Here is a 25,398-nt window from a genome sequence, read left to right as displayed (position 1 = left end):
GAATCATGATTTTAATTCTTAGTAATGTTTATGTTTTATTCAGAGTGGCTGCCAATAACTGATGTACCTATTCTCTGAATCAACACAAAAATAGCTTTTAGTTCAGTCAATAAAATATATTCTGCTCTAGTCGACATTGGTTGCTCAAGGTCACGACCAGCTGAACACATTTCTTTCACAGGAGAGCTGAAGCCGTGTTGCCATGGTAACTGTCAGCAGTAGGTACTGAAGGACCCAAATGCACGGCCAAATAACTAATTTACATCATTTCAGACGGACGTGTGTCGACCAATCAAACTCTATTGTTAATCAGCAAAGCCGCAGGAAGAAGTTGTGGTTTTGTCACTGGAGAACAAATTATTCTTTAATTGCAAGAAAACAAAAGCGAGCGCTGGCTTGTAATGGTACCCAGGGGCTGGATAATGAGTCAAAAAACAATTGGCGCAAACACTGAAAGCATCATTTCAATGCACAGCTTAAACAAATGGAGCTCCTTGAGATTTCACACAGACACAGTCCATTCTTCAGACACCCTGAAGGAGTCTCAGCCGAGAATCACTTGGAAAAAAAAAAAAGATTTACGCTCAGTGTGAAACTGTAGAAATTAAAATGCTGCAAAGCTTTTGTCCTCCGTAAGAGCTTTTTTTGTTATGGTTGGAGGAGCTTTCTGCAACACCCACAGCATGAGAAAGAAACATTGATGCTGCATAAAAATAAATGTGTTTCACTTAAAATACCATCGTTAACAACAATATTTAGCTTGTGTTCCATATTTTTCAATCTTTTATTGTCATCTCTGGTTTGACCAAAAGGATGATGACATTGTCCAATTAAAAAAAAAAAAAAATCAAAAATCAACCACACTTTTCTTTTTTTTAGTTCCTTAACGTCTTCTGCTCATAATCAGCATGAGTTCATCAGTATGTCACATGACTACAAGACGCAAAATGAAAAAAAGCTGAGTTGTAAAAACCTATAGAAAACCCACTTTCTATATTAAGTCTGTTAACAAATGACTTCTTTGCGGGATCAGAAAGAGGCGTCATTATGTTTTTAACTTCTTTTCTGTGGGCGAGGCACCTGACTCGCCCTCCTCTGATCCCATATGAATCCGTTTCAGAGCGCTCTGTGCCAGGCCTTTTTCTCTCTGTGGCCGGGTGTCTTCAGACGTAACGCCAGTCTCTTCCTCTGATTCTGAGGAGACGTGGAGGTTCTCCCTCACATAAGATGCTACAGTCCGGTGTCGCCCGTTCACCCCAGGGCTATGTCGGCTCGGAGAGTTACTGTCTAAAGCGACCGAGCTGCTACAAGCCTCTCTGCTGTCAGAGGTGTCTAACGCCAGCTCTGCAGCAGCCCGTTCTTCAGTCCTGCACCCGTCCAGTGACCGTGGAGACGCAGCTGGATGTCTTTCCAGCTCAGTCCTGTCACTCCCTTCCTCATTCTCTTGGCTCTCGGGGGACATTATTGGACTCAGACACACAAAGTCAGAAGGGCTAAGATGTTTTTCCTCATCTCTGGTGCCGCCAGCGCTGGGCTTGATTTGGAGAGAATTTTGTACCTCGCCTGATGAGGAGGAAGACAGGTCCTCGATTGATATCGACGGGTAACTGCAGGAGTCGATGGCCGAGAACAGAGTCTGTACAGACTCGGGTCGATCCCCAGCTCTGGAGACTACATGCATGCGTCGTCGCCTCATGACGTTGCGCCGCCTCACTGAACTACGCCGCTCCTCGTCGTCACTGCTGGAGCTGGAGGTGGATGTGGAGGAGCTGGAGGCTCCGGCAGGAAGCGAGGGAGAGGAGGTTGGGCTGGACAGCGTGGAGTTGTCCCTGGGGCTCGGGGAGCGAGGCCGCGGCATGGGGTCAAGCCAAAACTCGCTTGAGTCCGAGTCCTCGTTTACAAGGAAGCCAGACTGATGCCGCTGATGTCTGCCTCGTCTCCTCGGACGCTCCTCCACCTCTGCTCCGGCTTGCTCTTCTCCTCCTGAGGCATCAGGTCCAGCCAGAGAGGAGGACGAGGAGTTATCAGAGTCACTGTGATTACCAGCAGCAGAGACAGCAGCGGGAGGTGTTGGTGTGGCTCTCGTGGTGCGACGTCCCCGGGCATGGAGCTGCATGATGGCTTCCTCGCTCAGGTCACTGTCAGAGTCGGAGCTCCAGCCCTCGATCTCCCGACGCACCAGAGAGTCAAAGAAAGCCATCATGCGCGGATCCTCCTGGATGGACTGGCTGACGTAGTCGTGGGACAGGCCGCTGCCGCTGTTGAGCACCAGGCTTATGTACTCCTCGTGGGTGTAGAGGCTGCGTGACTTGTCCTCCACACGGCCCTCGAGGTCACCTAGACTCTCTGGCTGCTGGTAGGGACTCCACACCTGAGACAGATGGAGAAACAATAAGATGGAGAAACAATAAGATGGAAGAAGATATGAATGAGGGAATGACAAGGAAAGGGGGAATGGTGGGGAGAGGGAATAAAGGAAAGATTTAAAGTTGGACAGATAAGAAGGCAGATTGAAAAAAGGATGGAAAAGAAGTGATAACCTTGAATTACAGAACACCTGGACTTATATCACCTTTCACTCTGTACAGTAAAATGTACAAAACAGAGCGATTGTGTTACTGTGCTGACAAAGAAGAAGCCTTTGTGTGAATGGTTTCTACTTCTACTACATACATTTTAGACTGTTTGTGAGGACCAATTAAAATAAGTAGTAAGAAACTGCAGTTTCTGATGACCTTAAAGGTCAGATAAAGGTCTCAGTCAGAGTCTTTCTATAGAGAGTCTTAAATTTAACTTAATTTAACAAAATTAATTTGCACAAACATAAACCACATCTACAACGTTGAGAGGATGACGGTACGATGCCCCTGTGATGTATCATGTGAGGTGTGTTGAGTTTTTAATCATGTTATCAAATGTCGAAAACAACTATTAGATGCGGCGTTACCAAATTTGGCGTTTTTTTTATTTGACTGGGCGGTATAACATGTCTTTGGGCATCTTGTGATCATTTGGGCAACATTTTGTAACATTTGGAACAAAATGTTATAAAGCCTAATGAGACTGAAAACTGATGATGAAGTTAATCACAATGGGAAGAAACTTCTTTCCTGTTATAATTATTATTTTGTTATAGTTCTGTGATGAAAAACTTTCATATGTATAAGTAATAACGCTCTTTTTCTTCTTGCACTCATTTTCAGCCACAAAATAAGACAACATAGTGGGAATAAAGGATAGCATAACAACATGTGTTCTGTTTCTATGAGCAGAAACAACATGACTTGACTGAGTCAGTGAGACATTCAGCCAACTTCAAACGCTGCCTGGTTTATTCATAAGGTCGGCACTAGGACAGCACAGTGACTCAGACAGCCTGCACGGAATCAGACTTCAAATACGGGAACGCTGCTGTAAAAAAAAGATCCTAATGTGAGGAGTGATTTGTTTTGGTTTATAACTGCAGGCTGTTGTCAATGAAGTCAACAGATTAAAACAATTTTAATTTTAACAACAAATAAAACTGGTGTTGCAGCCTAATCAAGGTTGAACTACAGTGAAAGCTTTATCAATAATATGTGATTTACTGATATTCTTATGAGGCCCTTTGTATTTGATCCAGGCTATTGAAGACCTTTAAAAAGCCTGGCAGTTTATCACAGTCTGGGTCTGGTTTCAGAAGTACTGTATGTATGGAACCATTCATATCTTTGACCCAGTTTTTTTTAACACTGCCCAACATCATCCGTTACAGACGTCAGTCAATAATAGGGGGGAAATCCATCTTTTTTCATCCACAGAAGGGAAGTCGGAGCTCAGTCAGTTACTGCGTCCTGTCATTGGAGATCAATGTCTCACTAAAGGGCACGTCTACCGTCTGAACATTTGAGGACGCAAGCTCAAATTTAGTCTACTTATGGAATAATTACTCCCAACTGCTGCATTGCATTATGTCTGTAACTCACCTTCAGGCCTCTAAAAAAAAACATGTATTCTTTCTTAAAAACGCAGCATCCTTTACTCACCTTGATGACTTTCTCCACGCCGGAGGAGCAGATCATGTAGGTGTGAGGGTTGAAGCGAACCTGGTTCACTATGGAGCGGTGACCCTTCAGGACCATGAAAGCCCCGTTTACCACGCGACCAGCGCCTCCTTGAAGGAAGAACACCGTGTGAGTTTGTTTAATGTGATACTAGCAGACAAAATACATGAGCTCAGAGTTCCAGAAATACAAGACCATGACGAGGATTTATCAAAACAAACGCATCCGGCATAATGATTATTCAACCCGCTTCAGAAAATACAGACTGTGAAATACAGCAGGAATGTAATCCTCATAATATGCCATTAGTCTGACACCAAATAGGCCCAGCGCACATATTTTCAGTGTGAGTAACTCCAGGGAAAAAAAAATCCATAAACGTGTCAGGTGGTGCTCCAGAGCTACAAACGACCCCATTCTTGGACTGTTGCATTTTTGGGATTTTCTTCCCAGAGTAATTACATTTGAGGCATGTTCACAGTAAAGCCTACTGTATATGGAGCAGTTATTTTACACTTTTCAGCATTTACCTTAGCTTTTTTTAGTGTGTTGGGGACGGATGAAAACACACGTTATGTGCAGTTTGATACGAACGTGAACTTAAACTGAACAAGGCTACAAAAGAGGCAAACAATATAGGATATCTGATAGTTACTCATGCCTGGAAAGTATGTTGTGACCAAATGGACTGAAGGCAAACCACAGTCTTGGCTGATGCTCATTGGCAAGAGCACAGAGACGTCCATCATTCTTTCTGAGGCTTAAACTTACAAAGACTGGAGGTCAATCAGGTTTGTTTTTCTCACCCTGACGCCACTGAAATCTTTAACCTTGCAGGAGTCTTCAAAACTCCTCCTGTCCTTGAAACAAGCTATTTGCAAGTTGCGGTACATCTGTTTACAAACTGATTTCCTGGTGAACAGTGTGAACTTAAAGAAGCCCATTAACAAACAAAGAATTTAGCAGAGTAGACGGAAGAAAATCAGCAATCTCACAATGGAAACTCGATGATTAATCTTTTGTCAAGTGGAGACACAAACATCAGCGTACATACACCTAAATATGCAGTCGGTGCAGACAGATTCAGTAACTCACCTGCTTCTGGGTCCTTCGGGATTTTCCACATGTAGAGGTTGAAGTCATCTGATCCAGACAAGATGTACTGAGGGGGGAAACAGAGGGATGTTCAGAGATTTAAGTCTGCTCCATTTCTGATGACAAAACTTTCCATACACCCTCATACACAAGTACACTGAGAGAGACAAACCCCAGGGGTCAATACATGGCACGAAACCACCAGATCTTATCGCAGCGCTTCGTCTCATAATGTGGATCAAACACACTCTTGACATGACACGACAGCCTGACCCCAACGCAGCTCCTGCTCCTCGTCTGAACTGTTATTAGAATTTGTAAACAGATGGTTCCACTTAAAGCTGTCGCTTAAGGTAACTTTCGACAGAGCTGGAGTGGGGGGTTAGGGGGGATGTGCTAGGTTCTTATACATACATGTGTCTTAAAGCTGCATGTAAGGAGAGAAAGGCTAGAAGATGTTTGGTTTTTTTTTTGCACCGACTAATATCTGATGGAAGATTTCCGGTAGAATGGGTTTTCAGCCCGATGGCCAAGTAATTTTACCTCACAGAACACAAGAGCTGCTGGTCTACGGCTGGCTCCATCAGTCAGTTTGTTCACTTTGTTACTTCCTTACCCTTTTAAACAGAACCGTCACACAATAACGATTAGGATCGAGACAGCGGTAGACCAGCAACTCCTGTGTTCTGTGAGGTAAAATGACTGTTATTGAGCGTAGATAACTGAGCTTTAGTTCCCTTCGTGTACACTTAAAAAGGGCTGTCTGACGGCAAGGCAAAGGTGTGCAATATTCTAAATATAACAAACTAATATTGATTTTTTTAGGTGCTGTCCCCCCCGTCCACAGCTGTACATTTCTTAGTTTCTGTGACGATACGCCTGCCTGCTTCTCCACTATTTACTGTCGGTAACACAGGGACTATGGTTCCCTTTGAGCCAGACGGGTAGTCATCTTAGGCCCGCAGGAGTTGCAATACATCTGGTACCAGGTTCAAATCCTGGCGGGAGTGTCTGACTGTACATTGGCCATTGTTAGAGACTGAGCTCGGTGAGCTCGGTGTACTAGCATTTGGCTGGAGGTTGGTTATACACTGGACTTCTATAAACATAAATATTACGGGCACAATGTGAAAGACTCGAGTGAAATATTTTCCTTCCTCGACTCTGTTCTTTTCTTCTTTCTATGAGCACAGTTCTATGCAATTAAAGTGCGTGACAAGCCTTGTTTTAATATCTGGAGACACATTTTTCTTAAATCATTTACATTTGTTGTTGTTAGGCCTTGTCCTGTGCTGCAGGGTTGCTTCAGTTGTGAAATATTTTTTTGTTGTTTTATCCGCCAATGATTCAAACAAATGTCTTCAATTTCCTTTCTGTTTATATTCTGTTTCTCTCTGTGGGTTTTTCAGGGTGTTGCTCAAGTCAATGTATCACTTTTTCTGGTAAAAAATATGTCTCCATCTAAAAAGGAGCCAACATAGAAATGGTATTGTTGTTACTCATATCACCGTGAGCTCCAGGGCTCATGAACACACTCTGAACTGAACACCTGTGTGCTCCGCCTCAGGTTCCCAGAGGACACGTCAAGTAGGAATGTCACACCCATAACTCCCTCCCTCTTTTCCTTTCCATCATTTTTGTGCGGTAAGTTGCCACCCTGCGCCTCTGCCTTCACATCATTCTGAGAAAATCCTCTGCCATCTGTGGTTCAGGGTCTACGTGAGGAAGTTTCTCAAAAATGGCGCTCGTGCCGTGAGAGCAATGACGGGATAAAGTTCCTGCTTTAACAAGCATGATCACGACCTTTGTCACATGTTTCTTTTGCCACCTTTTCTCGTTTCCTCTAAACTGTGCTGTCTTAGGACTACTTAAATTCATATCCTGTATTTACACTCTATGAAATATCTGGCATAAGGATCCTAGAGTTTACTTTTTGGTTTAAGAATCTGAAAGTGCATGTCCCAGAGGCTCTCAGAAAATAAAGATCATACACCGTAGGAGGGCGTAATATAAATAAAACTCTCACTGTAGAAGTAATATAATAGTAGATCTTCTGGAAAAATCAAATAATTAAATCTTTATAGACAAAATAAACCAAGGTTATCGTCCCACCCTGAAAATTACTTGATAAAATGGTCCAGTATTGCCATAAAACAGTCGTGTTCACTGAGTTACAACATTGCCCATAATGGTCCGACACAACCAGATATATTGAAGGAGAAGCCTCCAGTATAACGACAATATGGTGATATCTCTGTCTGATAGATTTTATGATGTAACAGCATATGCTGTGTGGTTATTCTGCTAAACTACAAGGCAGCTGAGTTGTTTTTTTCTGACCCCTAGTGGTCAAAATCTTTACTGCAGCTTTTAGTGTATAATAATAATAACAATTCAAAAGTTATTATTAAATCCAGAAACCATCATCAGTAGCCATACTAATAGTGCTCTGTTGCATCTGTAACCGTGCCTCACAGTGATGTCACAGTTTACTGACTCTGGAGCACACTTCTACATCACTGCAGCACGGTGAGAAGGTAAACCACCGAGTCAGCAAAAACAAGATAATCAAAAGGGTGTTACATTGCTCTTTGGATGATGGGAGTGTCCTCCAACGTTTTTTTAAATTCCTTTAAGGATTCTGTATATTTCTGATTGAGTAGCATTATCAAATCCAACCTGCTTCCAAAAGCTTCATCATTACATCTAAGGATGCACCAATCTTATATTTTCAGTCTTGATACAAACACCTGTCCAGTGGCCAAGTTCTGCTCCGATTACAAGTGTTTAATTAATAAGATGTACCGGTATGCCTGACTGTGTGAAAATGACTGGGTCATTCTTTATGTGTAACATCAGGCTTGACTTAAACATGAAAATGTAAAAATGAATCTACTGTAAGCTATTATTACAATAATAAATGTTGCACCAGCAACTTGGTAAATAATCTTCAAATTTAACTTGAGTTATTATTTAAGTGCAAGCCTTAAGTAAGTGTTATTCAGCAACAAATTGAATACGAATACGAATTTAACGTATATAGTATGTACAGATAGAATTGAATTGATTGGCCCTAATGTCATTGAGATCAGCTATTTGATCACATCGGACAGATATCAGTATCGTATCGGTGCATCCGCAAATACATCTTCGTAAACACAGAAGTAACCAGGTAAGAACATTTAATTGTTATCACATGAGAAAGTACAAGTATTTAACTCAGGCTCAATTATAAATGTGCACAAAAAATACTTGATGTGATTACAAACTGTGCCACACAAGGGGTAAGTGGTAATTATAGGGTAACGAGACAGAATAAGTGATAGTTCATCAGTATATCTTTTTTAATACAAATAAATGTTAATACTAGACTCAAACATATAAAGCACCCACTGGAAGATATCACAGATTAAAGGTGTTTCTCCTCAACAGCAGCAGGTGAGGAGCTTCAAACCAGCAACCTTCGTGTACAGCCCCGACCTGATCCTGTGACCTTTAAACCACCTCCTTCACTCATGTAGAACGGGATCATTTTTTAAGTCTTCATGAGCTCCACTGACACCCGAGAATAATGTTAAGATAATAAACATGGCTGCAGGATGATGTCATGTCTGAGGAGGACCAACGGGAGGACAGTTGGCTCAGTGCAGAGGGCTTCTGGTGTTCCTCCAACACTGCAAAGTCCCAATTTCACAGAAGGAACTAATATATTCTATTTTTATTTCAATTGGTCCCACATGTTCCCAATATTCTCATTTTAAGCAACCGCAACGTCTGATAAAACAGTGTCTCCACTGTTTGTTTTGTTGTATCAGGCGCTAAATCACACTCTTGAGAGCAATATATTATATGCAGGACGTTTTATAGCTGCACATGTAGATGAAAAGGAACATTTCAGACATATATTTCCCTGGATCTGGACGGATGGTGACTAGAATTGCTTTGTTTTTCTTTTTTGCAGTTCTGCTACGATTTTGTAGTATATGTTAAAGTACTTATCAAGAACGTTTCTATTATCTCAACTAGTAGCAATAAAATCAGGATTTGTCAATCTGATGACCAACCTGATCTTTGTCCCCAGCGAAGCAGCAGCTCTTCATGGTGCAGGAGTTGAAGTAGCCCTGGTTGTCGAACTGGAAGCTTGGCAGGCGAGAGTGAAGCTCGTAGAGGACAGGGGGAAGGCGGCGACGCAGTGCCAGCAGCTGGGTGCCGGTGCTGTTGAAGCGAACGCTCATGGCGCTCTGCAGAGACATGCTGCCTCCGTAACGCAGCAGTGAGCTGAGAAAACAGAAGGGAAGAACATATTAGGACTGCGTAAAACTTCAGTTTCAATGAGACTTCAGAAGAAAGGAGCATCCCAACTAAAATCTCTAATAGAGTTGAGCTTTTTATATCCCTATTATTACTCATCTTTGGCCCGACTTGTTTCTTTTCTTCTTCTTCTTTGAGAGTTAGTAATGACACACTGAACATGATTTGTATGTATTGATGTTCCATTATTTTTCAAATACTTTAAATCTTTGTAAAGCACTTTTCAAAACAAAACAATAAATATTATAACCGAGAAGATGCACTGTAATGTGCATGTTAAGAGACTTGTCAATCCTAAATTCAAGGATGAAATAAAACAGCTCTTTCACTGAACACACTCCAAGTCAAAGCTATCTTTAAACGTAGTGGTAAAATTGAGGGAATTTCTTACTGTAAACATGCCCACACTGCAGGGCAGCAGAGCCAACAGAGGAGGAAGAGAAATGACTCAGTGCTTACTTTTATTTGAAGTGCCGCCATTGTGTACTAGTAACCAAAAATCTAACCAAACCTGAGCATGTGAAAACACACACTTCGCCCGAGTGTTTTCAGTCATTTATGAGTACAAACATTTGGTTTTTGCAGTGAGATGGTTATTGGCAGAAGACCAGTGGTGATAAGTAAGACAGCAGCACCACCTGGTGAACAAACTGTAAACTATAAACCGTCCAAACTCAAAATTTATTTAAATCACCGTGTATAATGATCAAACATGACATCTAAGTAACATTTAAAATACATAAATTGTCCTTTTTAGTGACTTTTACTTTTACTTTTAAGATATTGTCAGTGGCATGGATGTAATAAACTTGCATTTATTTTTGTTATTTTTATACTTTAAAGGCTTTTTTCGGTTTTATTAATTCTAATAGCAATTTATTTTTCTATTATTTTATTAGCTCCATTGTGTTTTGTTTGCATGCTTTTTAAAATATTTTTCATTGTATAACAGCTCATTACCCCAAAAGGTAACAATAAAGTTGAATCTCTTGAAAACTGGGTCAAGTGACAGAGGAGATGTCTAACCTGCGTGGCTTGCGGATGTCCCATAATCCAACTCCCTCCTTGGAGTTGGCTGTGGCGATGAGCCTCGGCTCCACAGGGTTAAACATGACGCTGTGGAAGGCCGAGGGGTAGCTGGCCAGGCAGAACGGCTCTACAGGCAGAGATGACATTTAATGAGTTAGAATTACATCATTATGAACACTTCTGTCAACTACTGTGACAGTGTTTTAGCCAAACTAGGAGCACGACTCTAGGGATGTCAATATGGATCTGTCAGACTTTGCACTCACAATCATCGATGTTTTGTACTGATTTCAGGGATCTCCTGACCTCCACGAGGTTCACATCTTCATATAATATATATTTTAATATTTTCACTTTTTTACACTGGAAGAATTTCTACATATACGTGTCGAGAGTTTTAGGTGGAGCAGAGTTTGATATGATCCTATTATACTCCAGGAGAGGGCAGTCAACTCCCCAGCCACTCCACAACACTCACATCACTGTTGCATGTTAATAATCCACAATTTCATCTAAAAATTCCCCAGCTCAGGTGTATTTACTAGTTTAGATGCATCATTCTTATGGCTACAGTGGATTCAATATTAAAACGCCTCATATATTTAGAGACAGCTTGACCGACAAAGGAGTTTGGAAACATTTGTGTGTAACTTTCCTACTTTCAAACTTTGAGTGGCGTAACAGACGGACATAAAAAAACCCCTTGGCAGACATACGGATTGCTGCTAAATGTATTATTAGGCCAACGCGGTCACAAGGAAGACTGCAAAAATAGAAGGATGTGGACGTCATGCAAGATGATCCACTGCATTTTTAAAGTGATCAACAAGTCCCACTAAGTCCCATCATGAGGTATTATATACCCTTTTCAGTCCAACACAATACCTTCATAGACACGGCATGACTGCCAATGAAGAGCTTTTTAATTATAACCATCAAGAGAAGAGATGCTTTACATACAAAGTTCTGTTTGGGTATTTTTATTATCATTGTAGAGGTTCATTTTCATGCAATTAAGCTAACTTTACAAAGTGATCCGGTGTGTTTACCAGACTGAGCGCCAATCTTAAACTTTGCAGCCCAAAGCGTTGAACATGGCAGTACTACATAAAGTTATCACTATTACAGAAACATACATGCATCTGCCACTTACCTGCACTTGGCGGCTCGCGAGTGTCCCAGATAAGAACGCGTCCGTCGTCAGATGAGCTGGCGAACACGTTGTCATTGACCGGGCTGACAGACAAACTGTAAACAGCGTCGATATGCAGGAACACGTTCAGAGTCTCCCTTCTGTTGGAACAACAATCATCCAAATGCAAAATGTTATGTTAGTGTAAATGCTAATACATTCGCCAACAGTCTTTCTAGATACTGCACATGAATATGTCAAAATTATTTCATGCTACAGTAACGAGTGTCATTTGTGTTGTTTTACCCACCTCTCCACATCGTGAAGAATCACCTGTTCATCATTTCCTGCAAAACAACAAACAGCGGATTGGAAATGAGAGAGAGGGGAGATGCAAAACTAGCTTGACCTTCAGTCGTTTTTTTAAATCGGGTGGTAAGTTAATTATCTATCAACTAAATCTTTATACGCCATTATTAATATTCTTTCCTCTCCACTTATTTGCTAAAACTAAACATTGTGCACGTCAGAAAGTTTTCCGTCATGATTAATGTGCAATAAAGTAACTTCAACAGTTCTGCAAGCACTTACATGTGCATTAGAATACCCATTAAACATTTAATCTAAAAGAGTATTTTGCTTTCTAATGTAAAAACTAAGATGACTTTTATTTACAGTCCCATTTGCATTCAGATGCATTTTTTTACGTTTATTTCACTCCTTGATTATTAATTAGGACTAAACAAGTACTCTGCAGGAGGTGCAATATTTGATAAAGGCAAAATATTTGTCAAAATGTCATTATGAATAAAGTATTGTGCTGCTGCAGAGATGTTCAAGTTGAAAAGAACTTTATTTGGTTCAGATCCCCACCAAAACAAAACAAAATTGCACCATGATTTTAACATATTTTTCAATGAAAGTGAGAATAATAATGGGAAAATGATAGTTCCCTCCAATATCCTGAATCATATCACGATTGCAATATCAGTTTTATTTTTATTTATTCTAAGTTAATTCACTTTTCTGCCTTAAAGTTCACATCTACCTTTCACCTACACACCCAAGAGTGACACGCCACAAACACGGCTGCACAGGTCAAAGGACGAGGATGAGGATTATCCTTGTTGTTGTCAAAGAGCAGAGATCACGTGTAGTTTTGTCTTTGCTCTTACCACCAGAGAAGACCTTTTTGTTGGTGCTGTCAAAGGCCAGGCAGAAGATGTTGGACAGGTGCTCGCCCTTCAGCTTCACAGGCTTGGCCCGAGCATGGAGGGCTTCTTCCATGTGCCACAGGAGCACCCGGCGGTCATCTCCTCCTGAAGACATGACCAGACAGATTGACACCACCAACTTACAAACCTTTTGATCTACTTACAAACCTAAAGTTTGAGTTGAAAACAGTTTCACTGATATTCCCTTCTCAGATGGTTTCCTTTGTTAGAGACACAAAGAGATGAAACTCTTCAGTAATTCATAACAAAATGGAAGGATTTGGAGCTACAGTGTTTAATGATTTAGTGGATCAGCAAAAGAATAATCAGTAAGTTTTTTGATAATTAATATCAATAGTCACTTTTCTTGTTCCAGTTTTCTTTGTTTTATATCAGTATAAACCAGTGGAAAGTCTCTTTTACTAAAAAGTATATTTACTCAAGAACTGAACTCCACTTATTGAGGTGTGCGTCCTTTACTTGAGTATTTCCATTTTATTCTTCTGATCTACTACATTTGGGAGATAAGGGGGTGTTTTAATCCAAATTAGGTCCACCTTTACCAGCTATAACATTTTAATGCACCAATTATTATCTAATGATACAATATACATTTTTTCTGCATAATCAGTATTTGAACTTGTGGTGCTTTAAGGATATTGTGAAACATTTTGAAGGTATGGATTTGGCTTGTAACAAAGTATTTCTACATTGTTTCTAATTTTACTTGCGTGCCTCTTCCGAAACTGCTATAAACTCACCATTTGTTGAGAAAACCATAATAGGCGGGGGTTTTTTCAGAATTTAATGGACATGTTGATAATTTAACCTGCATTAGCTAGTTGCAGCCCAACACAGTGAAGTCAGTAAAAAAGCTCTTTCTGCAGGCTGCACATACAAAGCACAACTGCACAACTAAAACACCAAATCTAGATAAAGGAGTGATTTTAATGGTCCAACAGTTAATGATTAGACTTAATTGGCCAGGAACAGTATCCATCTTTCAGTCATCGAGGTGGCAGATTACAAAGCACTGACTGGTTTAGGGCCAAAATACATTTCTGATCATATCCTTAGCTATGAACCATCCAGAGCTCTCAGATTGTTTGGGACAGTTCTGCTATTTGTCCCAGGGTTAAAACTAAACACGGAGAGGCAGCGTTCAGTTTTCATGCTCCACACATCAGAAACAAACTCCCAGAAAACGACAGGTGCTGCAACTCTCCGCTCCTTTAAATGAACTGAAGACGTTTCTGTTTGCCGCTGCCTTTCAGTAAACAAAACAATTTGCACTGTTGCCCAAAAAGTTAAAATTGTTGTTTTCAGACACATTACTCTGTTTATTGTATTTATATGTGGTTGAACTTCCACTTTGATATGTTTGGAAGAGATTCATCAATAAAGTTTGAGAAGATATTCACTTTACATATGAAGAATACATCACACTGTCACAATCATTTCATGAGAAGAAGTAAAAAAAATGTATTCCAACTTGAACAGTGTATTAACTGGTATACTGCACTGTAACTTATATTCATTTGATATTCTTGGTTTTCTATAGAATTTTTTACATTTGTATCTTATTTCAAATATTTTATTTGCGTGATTTTAATTTTGTAATTATTCTATCTGAATGTAATTTTATTTAAATGTAATATATGTGTACTGTGTTAATATGTGTTTCTCTCTCATGCTTTAATGTTTTATGTAAAGCACTCTGAATTACCTTGTTGTTAAAAGGTGCTATACGAATACACTTGCCTAATGACTAATGACGTACATCTAAACAGCTCATACACTGCAATTTATCAGGTTATCTGCAGATCTATTGTACAAAGTAAGACCAACCAATAATGGCAAGCTCAGGGTTGTTAACACTTCTTCCCAAACTGCTATAAACTCCTTTCAAAACAATTAACAAAAGAAGAAATATGAGGAAACTACAATGGGCATTGTTTTCGTAATTTAACTGACAAATTGATGATTTAATCTGCATTAGTTAGCTGCAGCCCTACACAATAAAGTCAGAAAATAGGCTCTTCTGCAGATGGCATTCAATGTGGGTGAAGCATATGGTGCAAAATCTAGACAGGGGGTGATTTTAATGTTAATAATTATACTCAACTGGCCAGGAGCAGAATATATCTTCCAGGCATCAAGGCTGCAGAGCTAATGGGGTACATTACTGTAAACAGCTCATTTACTGGGATCTAGGAAGTCACCTGCAGCTCTATTGTGCAAAGTAAGACCAAAAAATGGCAAGCTCAGGTTGTTAACACTAGGCCAGATGATGGTTTTTAATCCTCTCAGGACATAAATAGCTTTGTGCTTTCAGAAGGCAGCCATGCTAGGACTCATCTGAGAGGGGGGGAAATGAGCAGTTCTTGCGGGGCCACGGTGACGAGCTCCTGGGGTTGACATATGGTGACTTGGTCCGGGGGAGCTGCTGCCCCTCTGAGCTGCTGGGTGTCTGACGTTGGCGAGCTAGGCTAGGCTAGTTAGCGTTAGCATGCTAGCAGTTTAGAGCAGTGGGGAATAACAGGGGGATTTTGTCAACTTACCGGACACGAGCCATTCCCCGCCGTTGTTGGAGAACTCAATGGCGTTGACACAGCCGAAGTGTCCGAGCATGTCCTTCTTGAAGAGGCTGGTGCAGCCGGCCAGCCTGCGTCTCTGGAATTCCTCCTTCATGAGCGGCTGCCCGGTCAGCTCTCTGCGGGACAAGAAGCCCACTGAGGAGCGCATACCGCAGCCCTGCAGCTCCCTCATCACCACCGCCGTGCGACACAGATATACGGCGTTTGTGCTTTCACCGCCGCACCCTGGACATCTAGGTCTTGGTAGTGTTGTTGTTGTTGTTGTGGTTGTTGTGTTGTTGTTGTTGTTGTGTTGTAGTCTACATTATGGTGGAAACCCCGCTGATGTCGACGTTTGTTTCGTGCCTGCTCTCCTCCTCCTCTCTCCTCGGTAGTCCCAGCAGCAGCTTCCTGCTCCGGTGGAGGATCTCTCTCTCCCCCTGTCTGTCACTCACACAACTTACTTTACACCGACATTCACCAGCACTCACAGTTTAGGTGTGGTTACCGGCTAACTGTTCTCTCTGAAGTCATCAAAACATCTTTGTTTTAATTATTTTAATTCTGCTGTTTTGTTCTTTTTTTAAAAAATACTTTTTATTATTGTATTTTTTTTACTGAGCTCATTGTATTTGTCTGCCTTGACTGGGAAGCACTTTGGGTCTACTTCTGTTGTTTTTAAATGTGCTATAGAAATAAAGTGACTTGACTTTACTTGAGTAAAATAAAAGTATTCAATTAGTATTAAAATAAAAAATAGGCTATCATTAGCAAAAACAAAGTTCTGCAGAGAAATTGCCACTGCATTCATATAAAATAAGACGGTTGTGCTAAATTAATATATATTTGATTCTATAGATACTATAAACTATACTAAAGCTGTCAGATTTGTAGTGGTGTAAAAAGTACAATATTTCCCTCTGAGATGTGGTGGGGTAGTATAAAGTAGCAGAAAATAGAAATAATCACAATTGTACTTAAGTAAATGTGCTCATTTTCCATCACTGCTGACACAACCACAAGGTCTCTTTTAATAACACTGTAAAATACTCATTATGACTAACTCACTATGTTAACTAATCTTAAACTATACATTTGATTCTGTACACTTATGTTATGTGAAACATTCATTTAAAAGTAACCACTTACTAAAGCTGTCAGATCAGTGGTGGAGTTAAAATGAAAATATTTCCCTCTGTGATTTAGTGGGGTGGTATAAACAGAAAAATTATTTCCCATCACTTAATACTAATAACCCATATGCTAATAACACACTGTAAAAGTATGTAATTATAATCAGGAAAATTTACTTAAGTAATAAAATAAAATGTCCCCTGTGACTGTTTTATTTATAATATCATTAGAATGTAAGAGCAGGATTTTAATTTGTTTTAATCTATTTTTTGTTTAGGACTCATTTTTATTAAGGATTAATCTGCTGATTATTTTCTCCATTATTCAAATGATTGTTTGGTATTTTTAATTTTTTTCACTTCAGTTCATTTAGTAGCTGTTCTGCTGAAGAAGATCATGACATTGTTTTCAAAGAGAACCTCAGGAAATAATGTTGTTTTTCCAACAATATCAGGCTACGTTTTTATTGGTTGTTCACGTGTCACCTTCACTGCCTGGAGTTTATATCGCTGATTAACCTTTATATTTAGATGTGGTTAACAGAGCTTAATGACTCACACGTGGAAAGAAAAGTACATTTTAGTGTGTATAGTAGTTTTATTACTCCAAGTTTCGGGATTACAGTGGTAGTCTTTAGGGAACTTTCAGTTTCAACGCGCCTTTCTCTGAGACAACATGAAAAACCAAAACATCTAAAACATTTTCTACACAGAGAAACAAATGTCTGCTCAACATCAACGGGCCATAGTGTCCTTTTAACTGATTCAAACCCATGTTTGATAGCCAACTGTGATTATACTGCAGAATCAATGCACCGTGTCCACATACTTTGTTGTTGTCCCACCAGAATCAGCACCATGTTAGCAAAGGGACAAATATTTATGTTGATTTGTCAAAATTAAGCAATTTAGGCACTTATCAAGAAATTGGCAAAGATTATGATGAAACTGCTACTGAAAGAAATTTTACAAGCGAAATACCTTTTAAGTGTTATGCTTAACAGTCAACGAAGGATTGAGCAAAATCTACTGACAGAACATTTTTTTGAAATGTTAACATCACATACACAACGTAAAGTAACCTTACAGAATATCAAAATAAAATCAAAATAGTCCAAGGAGGCCTCACACTGAGCATGAAGTGATATTACACAGCACTGAGAAGATGCAGATGCTTGGTTTGCATATAAACTATGCCATGTCCCCGGTGCTTGTGCTGTTGTTCAGCTAATGGCAGACATGCTGTCCGTCTATGTGCGTCTGTGAACCACAGTCCGTTGTACCTCCAGGTTCCCGAGTAAATTTAATCTAATCTAATGGACAAACATTTAAAAGTGCTTTACATTAAGGTACCTTCAATACATTCACCTCTACATTATGAAGTCTTCTATTAATACCACACAGGTAACGAGTGAGCTGCAGCTGAGTATTCCTTTGGCAAAAGTAACGATGGCTTTTAGCAAAAGATATGGAGTGCGTCCGCGGAGTGTGGGGCTTGAGAACGAAGAGTTTTACTGTAGGAAAAAAAATTTAAAAAGCTAATTGCATTAAATTGTGGAACCCCTCTGTAGAAATGGTTTCATTTTATAAACCAAGCTTAAAGGAATAGTTAGACATCTGGTGTAAAAAAAACAACACATTTGCTTTTCCTCTCGGGGTCATCCCTATGTTCCCAGGGTCCTTATTGTAAGGGATTAGTAGCTGCAAAACAATGAAGGGAGATTGATGTTTCAAATGCAGTTTAAATGATAAAATCCATTCAGCCACTTTGCAAAGTTCAATTTTGAAAGTCAAGAAAACTATCCTGCCTGCAAGTTTGAGGGAGTAAGCGGTGCAGGTTTTAAGGAATATAACATCAGGAGGCTTTCATCTGTAGGCGAGTTACAGTATTTCAGGACATTCAGGACCCAGGGAAACATTTGACCTAAAGAAAAACACTGCTGAGAACATAAAACCCTTTAAAAGGTCTCCTTAATGTGTCACATGAAGAGGATATTGAGCTGGAACAAAGATACCCAAGATCTCTCGATATGAAGCTACAGCCAGCATTAGCTTAGTTTAGCTTAGCACAAAGACTGGAAACAGGGAAACCGCTAGCTTGGCTCAGTGTAAAACCACAAATTGTCCTTTTTAGTGGAGCTTAAACAAAGGAGATATAATGTGTATAATTATAATGTTATAATTAGCGAGCTTTAAAGATGCTGGTAGGTGGATTTTGTTACTTTTGATCACGCTAGCTGTTTGATAGCAGCTAGTTAGGTTATCTTTGTATAAAGACTGGAAACAGGGTAATAGGTCCAACTATTAAAAAAAAACTATTTTATTTCTCTTTCGTGTAATCTATACAACAACTTGTATGGATAAAACAAACAAGATAGAGCTTGTTAATTGATTTTCTTTAGACTCACTGGTAGAAGGATTTTATTATATTTGGATAGAGCCAGGCTAGCTGTTCCCCTCTGTTTCTGTTTTTTATGCTAAGTTAAGCTAACGTGGCTGTAGCCTCATACTGAAAAGACGTTAGGGCGGTATCAGTCAATAAAACCCTCGAAAAGAACGCACATATCCGTTAACAGCAACGTATTCCTTTCAATCCATAGTACCAATTAAAACGCATTTCATTTTGTGCTATTAATCATTTCTTTGACTTCTGTTTTCTCATGTGTCTCACTTCGGAGTAAAACTCAAGCCAATTTACCGGAAGGAGAAGTAGAAAAGAGATTGAAAATGACAAGTAAGTATCAGTGCCAGGTTATTATTCAGAATTGCATTCACACAGTATTCAGTCTATTGCACATACGACTTCTTCATTGAGTGCAGGGAGCAAAAAGCTCAGGGACGTTTACTTTTTTTCTTCTTCAGGGTTAAGACGATGAAGCGACATCAATCCCAAATTTCTTCATCGTTGGAAAAGAAGATAAACCTCTTCCACTTCATTACAAGGCAGCTGCTCTTGTTTTTTAAATATATATTATATATATATATATATCCTTTTCTTGAATAAATGCGCCGACTAAGTGATTATAACCAGCGTCACCAAATTAAAATATGATGGCAGAGGGATGAAACCTGGGCACTTGTACAGTATGTTAAAGATTACAAGTAGTCTAATTATTATTTAATTTGTGTTGTTGTTTTTTTTCCAAAAGTCTATAAAACATCAGCAGGATTTTGTTTTCTTTTTAAACGCTGAGTAAAGAAATATTCCCTTGGCAGCCTTGCCTCGAGATGTTTTTACATAAATACAATTTTTTAAAAAAGAACACGCAAAAGATTAAATAACTGGACAAATGCAACAGATGAAAGCAGGATCTTAAATTAAGACAGTAGGATAGAAGAAGATGGGGGGGGTGTGTAGATAGGACAGGGTTAAAAGCTGTTGGAACAGGGGAAAGGGGAGATAAGGGGGCGGGGCGGGGGGGGGGGGGGGTGTTGTCCTCAGTGTCTCAGTCTCTTAGGTGCTTCTAGTAAGGGCCTTTTGAGTGTCCAAAGATCCCAATCGGGAAGTGTTTGACATGTGAGGACCACTGTGCCGCCAGCTGGAAAAACTTGACATCGTTCCATTCGACACCGTCAATCAGAACTGCAGAGGAAGAGACGCAAAAACAAACATTACTACAGCGACACTTCCATTAGTCCCACCTGTATATAATAAACAAATTCTGGATGTGTTTTCATTTGAGCAGCAAGATTAACATGTTTTTTTTATTTTTTTATTTAGGTGATTAGTCTCTGAAAGGTTCAAAAGTGCTCATCACAGACTTCCAGAGCCTGACGTGACAATTCACAATCGCTAATAACTATTTAAAACACAGAAAACCTACATTTAAGAAGCTCAAACCAGAGAATGTTTAAATGTTTTTCTTGATACTAGAAAGAAAAAACGATTATTTTCCAGTATGTAGATTATTAATTCTTGAAAAGTATACAGTGAAATGCACTTTTAAAAAAAACAGCATGTTATGCAGGTATGTTTACTGTTTACTGTAGTGATGGTGAGATGAAACATTAAGAAGCATCGAAGCTTTCCATCCCATTGGTTCACTCATGGGCCGAAGCTCCACGCTGCTTCACCAAGTGGACAATAAATGTAAAACAGGCTCACGAGTGAATATAATGACACCATGGCTTTGGTGCGTGAAGCTTTGAATTGAATTGTGCTTAGATGATAATGCCAATAAACAATTAATATACTCATTAATATAGTGTATGTTTTTTTCTGATTGCAGGGACAGAGGGGAAAGTTGAAACAGATTGGGGAGAGGGTTGTGATGTGAATGTGCCAGAGTTACAAGGGACATTTTATTCATTTTATTTAAAAGTAACTTCTCCACAGTGCTGGGGCTTCTGACGGTTTCTTTTTCTGAGGGGATTTCACCTGCTTTAGAAAACACCCTTTCACAGGGCACAGATGAAGCTGCGGTACAGAGAAAAGTAACAGCGGGTTTATGAAAGTTGGGATACACATTGCTTCTCATTACTCAGACTCGGTTATTTTTCGAATCGCACGGAAAACCAGTGAACAGTTCTTGAACAATTTCCCGAATCAGACACAGGGTACGGCCGGCTGACGACGCTTCGAACGTCACCACATACGTCATCGACGCAAGCCTCAATACATGTTTTTCAAAAATCTCTCTTGATTACTCAACACACGCTTAGGGCGCATAGGGTGCACCCGTTCCGCGCATAACTGCGGCCAGCGGGCCGTCCACGGCCCGCTCGAAAGAGGTGGGCTTTAGCGGAGCCGTTTGCACATGTACGAGCACGAGCGTGCACACGTGTACGAGCACGAGCACGAGCCCTACAGCGGTAGCGTTATGTCCGCCTGTTCGGACATGTAAATAGAAGGACAGACCATGCGCGGACATTTAACAACAACAACAATGACGGTGAAAGGTTCATGTTGGTGTGATGCGGAGGTGGAGTGTTTACTGCAGATTTGGTCGGATGAAAATATTCAAAAACAGTCGACAAGACGCACAAAAACTCCGAGGTCTATGGAGAGATTTGTAAACAAAGCCACACACACGCGATCAATGCGTGTGACGTGTTACGGCGTGATGGCGTATGGACAGCAAGAAGCATTGGCCGAGGCCCTGGTAGTGTGAGTACAAACGGGGCTGGGGCGCGGGGGTAGAGGGAGGGGGGACAAGTACCCTAAAGCCCGGGTCGCGGTGCGGAAGGACAGTGTGAGTACGCCCTTAGAAGCCTCAACAGAGAACGACACATCACCCGTATATGGTTGTTTTCTTTGTACTATGATTTATTCGTTATCTGTGTGCACTTTTTCTACTCGTCTGTCTACTGTTCCTACCTCTCCGGACTGTTTCTGATGCCACATTTTCAGCCTGGGGCTCAAAAAGCTCAAATGATCTTGTATGTTAAGAAGATCAAAATCTTTCCAGTTTTAGGCGCGGTGGTAAAACAACAGAAATAACACCTGAGGACCATGTGAGGATGTCCATGCTGTTGAGGGCTGCAGGGCAGGAGGGCTGTGTAGAAAATGTACCTCTCAGCATGGTCTGCTGTTGCTTGGCTGTGCAGATGAGCCGACTGATGCCCTCGATCACTTGACTCTTCGACTCCACCTCCTTGTCTTTGCTCTTTTTTGGCAGGAACATGACTGACAGAAGGGGGACAACAGAGATGCATGCTGTGAGTAAGTGAGGGATTCAGATTATTGGGATGGTATTTGGCCTTTTGGTGCAACGTTTGAGATCAGATTGCAAAATGTTTTGTGGGATCACATTGAATCCTGTGGATATGCTGTAATATAGTAATCAGAAAATAACACATCCAAAGAAGCCTGCTGCATCAGTCACCCTGGTGTTCAACTTACCCTTCTTATTCTTCTCCTTGGTCACCACAGTCATGGACATGGTGGGCTGGAGGCTCGGCTCTGTACCACCCAGTGGCAGCCGGCTGACCTGCAGCGAGCGGAAATTGCACTTCAGAGTGTTTTTGGAGGAGGAGTCCCGCTTCTCCATGTCTTTCTTCCTTTCTGTTTGAGCCACCCAGTAGTCAACCTGAAGCCCCATCAGTTCCGCCTGACCTACAGAGCTACAGACAACAGGCAGTGTAAGGTGGATGTTCTGGACCATACCAGTCTTTTAAAAATAGAAAACTACCAGTTAGAACTCAGAATGCAGTATTTGAAAAGGCATGTTCTTACTGTCATATATTAAAGGAACATTTATTTAACATTTTTGAAGATAGGGTTAGTTACATGAAGAACTTGATACTATAGTCATGTTTGTACAGTAAATTTGAAGCTACTAGCAGCATACAGTAGCTAAGCATAAAAAGCCAATTGAGCTGTTAAAGTCTAATTCCGGCTCAAAATCATCCAATGGTCTTTTTCGGCACTTTCATATATCAAATAAGCCATCAAGACAGTTATTTTTGTGAAACAACTATTAACGGAGAAATCCTGGAGAGTCGCTAACAGCCGGATGTATTTAACACTGATTAGCTCGGGGCAGTACGGTGAAGGCATAAAAACGGCTTTTTACCCACTAATCCTTCCCGAAATAACACCAGACCTCTGCAGTAGAATGAGAAGAGTCCCTACACAGAAACAAAACACCAACAACGTAGTTAGTGAACTCAGAGTTTATTAAAAGAGTGTTTTGAAAGACCTACCTACTGGCCCCTGTACCAGCTCCTCTCATAGTGAAGTCCATTCAAGTCAATTACCAAAGTCAATCCAAAAGAAAGGAACCAATTGGTGCTTTGTTTTCTGTGTAGGGACTCTCTTCTCAAAGCCGTTTTAATACCTGCACCGTACTGCCTCCAGCTAATCAGTGTTAGCCACGTCCAGCTGTTAGCGGCTCTCCGGGATTTCTCCGTTAACTGTTCAAATAACTGTTTCGATGGCTCATTTGATGTATGTTAGTGGTCTTTACTAAGTGTATATAAGTAAAGACCATGGGATTATTTTTTACCTGGAATAACACTTTAAGCGACGATAACCAGATGCTGGTTGTAGCTTCATATTTACTATGAGAGTGCTATTGAGCTTCAACTCTAACTCTGCAAGAAAGGGCATCCCCCCAAATATTGTAAGAAAAATAATAAATAATATGTTAACTAATGTTCCATTTCATAATAGAAACGTTCTGATATAAATTATGCAAACAAGTAGGAAGAAAAACACAATATCATTAAGATTTTTTGTAGTCATATTCTTTATTTATTTACTACGTCAAAATGTATTAACCCTAGAACACCAGTGCTGGGTGGTTTTCACCCGAGCAAATACATTTATGTGATTTTCATTATGCTGCATTTATCAGAGTGTCATGGGTCTCTGAGTAGCTTCAGCATTGTCTTTGACATCTGTGATGGCATGGGTGTTTTCCTAATCCAAAACACACTTTTTCCTACAGGCACGTTTGGGTGATTTTCACCCAGCAATAGTGATAGAAGGTAAAGTAGGTTTTTGGTGGATTTTACCCAGGGAAATTGTTATTTGTGTGCCAAGGACACTGAGTATTTACCAGGAAGGGGTGGACCAAAAAACAAGTATCCATCTTCATTATTTTTTTAGGAACTTTTTGGTCCCAATTCCTTCTTTTCCAGTATTTTTGGAGCATTTTTATATGGTCCCCTCATGATGCTTTTCATTCATTTTTCTAGAAACGGCACAGTTTAAAATAAAAGAACACTACTCAAATTTGTCATGCATTGTCATGTTTTATAAAATTCTGATGACAAGTACTTTTGATTGGGCGTATTATCTCGGGTAAAAATCATCTGGTGTTAGTGATGGTGTTTTGAATTTAAGCGTTAGTGTTCTAGGGTTAAAGAAAAACAAATCTATTAAAATGTACACAAAGGTCACATTTACATTTGCTCCATTTTGCTCGAATAGCTCTTCACCAGTCATGACGTTATATACCTGTAAGCGCAGAAGCTGGTGGTGACCGAGGGAGAGGAGGGCGGGGTGGGCGATGCCTCTTTGAGTGCAGGCGATACTTGTGGAGGGGTGGAGGAGAGCAGCGAAGAGCCCAGAGGTGCTGCGTCATCAGAGTCTCCTGAGGGAGGAAACACTCAATCATTTATTTCCCCTACTACCTCTGTTTGGAGCTCTGGTGTAGGTTAGTAGGCTATGTAACAATTTTTAATACTTTTTTTTACATTACTCTGTTTTAAATGTCTCATTGCTTGCCTGACGTTGCAGATGTTTGCTCCACGAGGCCAACTTTCACCATCTGCAGAATTCAAAATGGAAGGGAAAGGATTATTATTTTGCTGTGTCAGTGTTAAACATGAGCCAGTTAGATAAAGACAAAATCAACACACAGTGAATATTTAGGGTAAATCGGGAGAGGGGAGGTTACTTACCCCAATGAAAGGTATGAATTTCTGACATGAGTCCTCATCGGGGCTGTGGTGGCCGAAAGAGAGTTCAGGTGAAAAGGAGGCAGGAAAATAATCAAAAAAAGGAAAGAATTTATGTATAGATAGGAAAATCTACTCCTAGGAGCATTACGGAATGCTTGGCTATGAAAGGTAAAAGGTTATTTCAATAAATCTACAGTTAGTAAAATTTAGATCTAGTAATTAGTCAACTTTTGATGATGCTGATTTCCAATGTTTCACATGTGGAAATACAGTAGTCTTCCATTGCATAGAAACACGCAAAGCTATCACAGCCCAGACAGACTCAACGGAGCATGCTTCATTTTCTGCTGGGCTTTAAACCTCCATTAAAACAGATTAAGTTCCCGACTGCAGGCCCCCTTATCGAAGCTGGAGAAGCAGAGAGCAAAACATGCAAGCTATCGGCCCATTCCAAGGCCTCCAACAAAGCCATCCATTTATTGCAGACACAGAGCGGCTCTACCAAACCAAAGTCAG

At 40.4% G+C, this 25,398-nt stretch overlaps 2 protein-coding genes across 3 annotated transcripts in view; both read right to left on the bottom strand.

The window, feature by feature from the left end:
- Positions 1 to 414: 414 nt before the first annotated feature.
- dcaf5 (ddb1 and cul4 associated factor 5) lies at positions 415 to 15,776 on the bottom strand. Its single transcript, XM_083924960.1, has 9 exons — positions 15,386 to 15,776; positions 12,786 to 12,929; positions 11,921 to 11,957; positions 11,632 to 11,771; positions 10,476 to 10,605; positions 9,203 to 9,416; positions 5,139 to 5,205; positions 4,026 to 4,153; positions 415 to 2,371 (listed from the first exon to the last, which is right to left on the bottom strand). The coding sequence occupies exons 1-9, from the start codon at positions 15,591 to 15,593 to the stop codon at positions 1,046 to 1,048; spliced, it is 2,394 nt and encodes a 797-aa protein (XP_083781086.1). The 5' UTR covers positions 15,594 to 15,776; the 3' UTR covers positions 415 to 1,045.
- A 1,389-nt stretch (positions 15,777 to 17,165) lies between these two features.
- pacs2 (phosphofurin acidic cluster sorting protein 2) overlaps positions 17,166 to 25,398 on the bottom strand; it is a 68,451-nt gene continuing 60,218 nt past the window's right edge. For both annotated transcript variants that reach the window (XM_083924958.1, XM_083924959.1), the window contains 6 exons: positions 24,883 to 24,925; positions 24,707 to 24,749; positions 24,437 to 24,572; positions 22,376 to 22,596; positions 22,046 to 22,159; positions 17,166 to 20,116 (listed from right to left, as the gene is read on the bottom strand). In XM_083924958.1, coding sequence (XP_083781084.1) covers positions 19,998 to 20,116; positions 22,046 to 22,159; positions 22,376 to 22,596; positions 24,437 to 24,572; positions 24,707 to 24,749; positions 24,883 to 24,925 — 676 coding nt within the window. In that variant the 3' untranslated portion in view covers positions 17,166 to 19,997. The remainder of the gene's footprint in view (positions 20,117 to 22,045; positions 22,160 to 22,375; positions 22,597 to 24,436; positions 24,573 to 24,706; positions 24,750 to 24,882; positions 24,926 to 25,398) is intronic.

The sequence above is a fragment of the Echiichthys vipera genome, assembly GCF_963691815.1.
Source record: "Echiichthys vipera genome assembly, chromosome: 12".
NCBI classification, from domain to species: Eukaryota; Metazoa; Chordata; class Actinopteri; order Perciformes; family Trachinidae; genus Echiichthys; species Echiichthys vipera.
This window is presented reverse-complemented; position numbering and strand designations above follow the sequence as displayed.

Excerpts from the sequence above, each read along its gene's own strand:
- dcaf5 (XM_083924960.1), bottom strand. The coding sequence starts at position 15,593 with ATGAGGGAGCTGCAGGGCTGCGGTATGCGCTCCTCAGTGGGCTTCTTG. Across the intron at positions 12,930-15,385 it reads CGGGGAATGGCTCGTGTCCG|GAGGAGATGACCGCCGGGTG; the intron begins GTAAGTTGACAA and ends TCATGTCTTCAG. Across the intron at positions 11,958-12,785 it reads CAAAAAGGTCTTCTCTGGTG|GAAATGATGAACAGGTGATT; the intron begins GTAAGAGCAAAG and ends GTTGTTTTGCAG.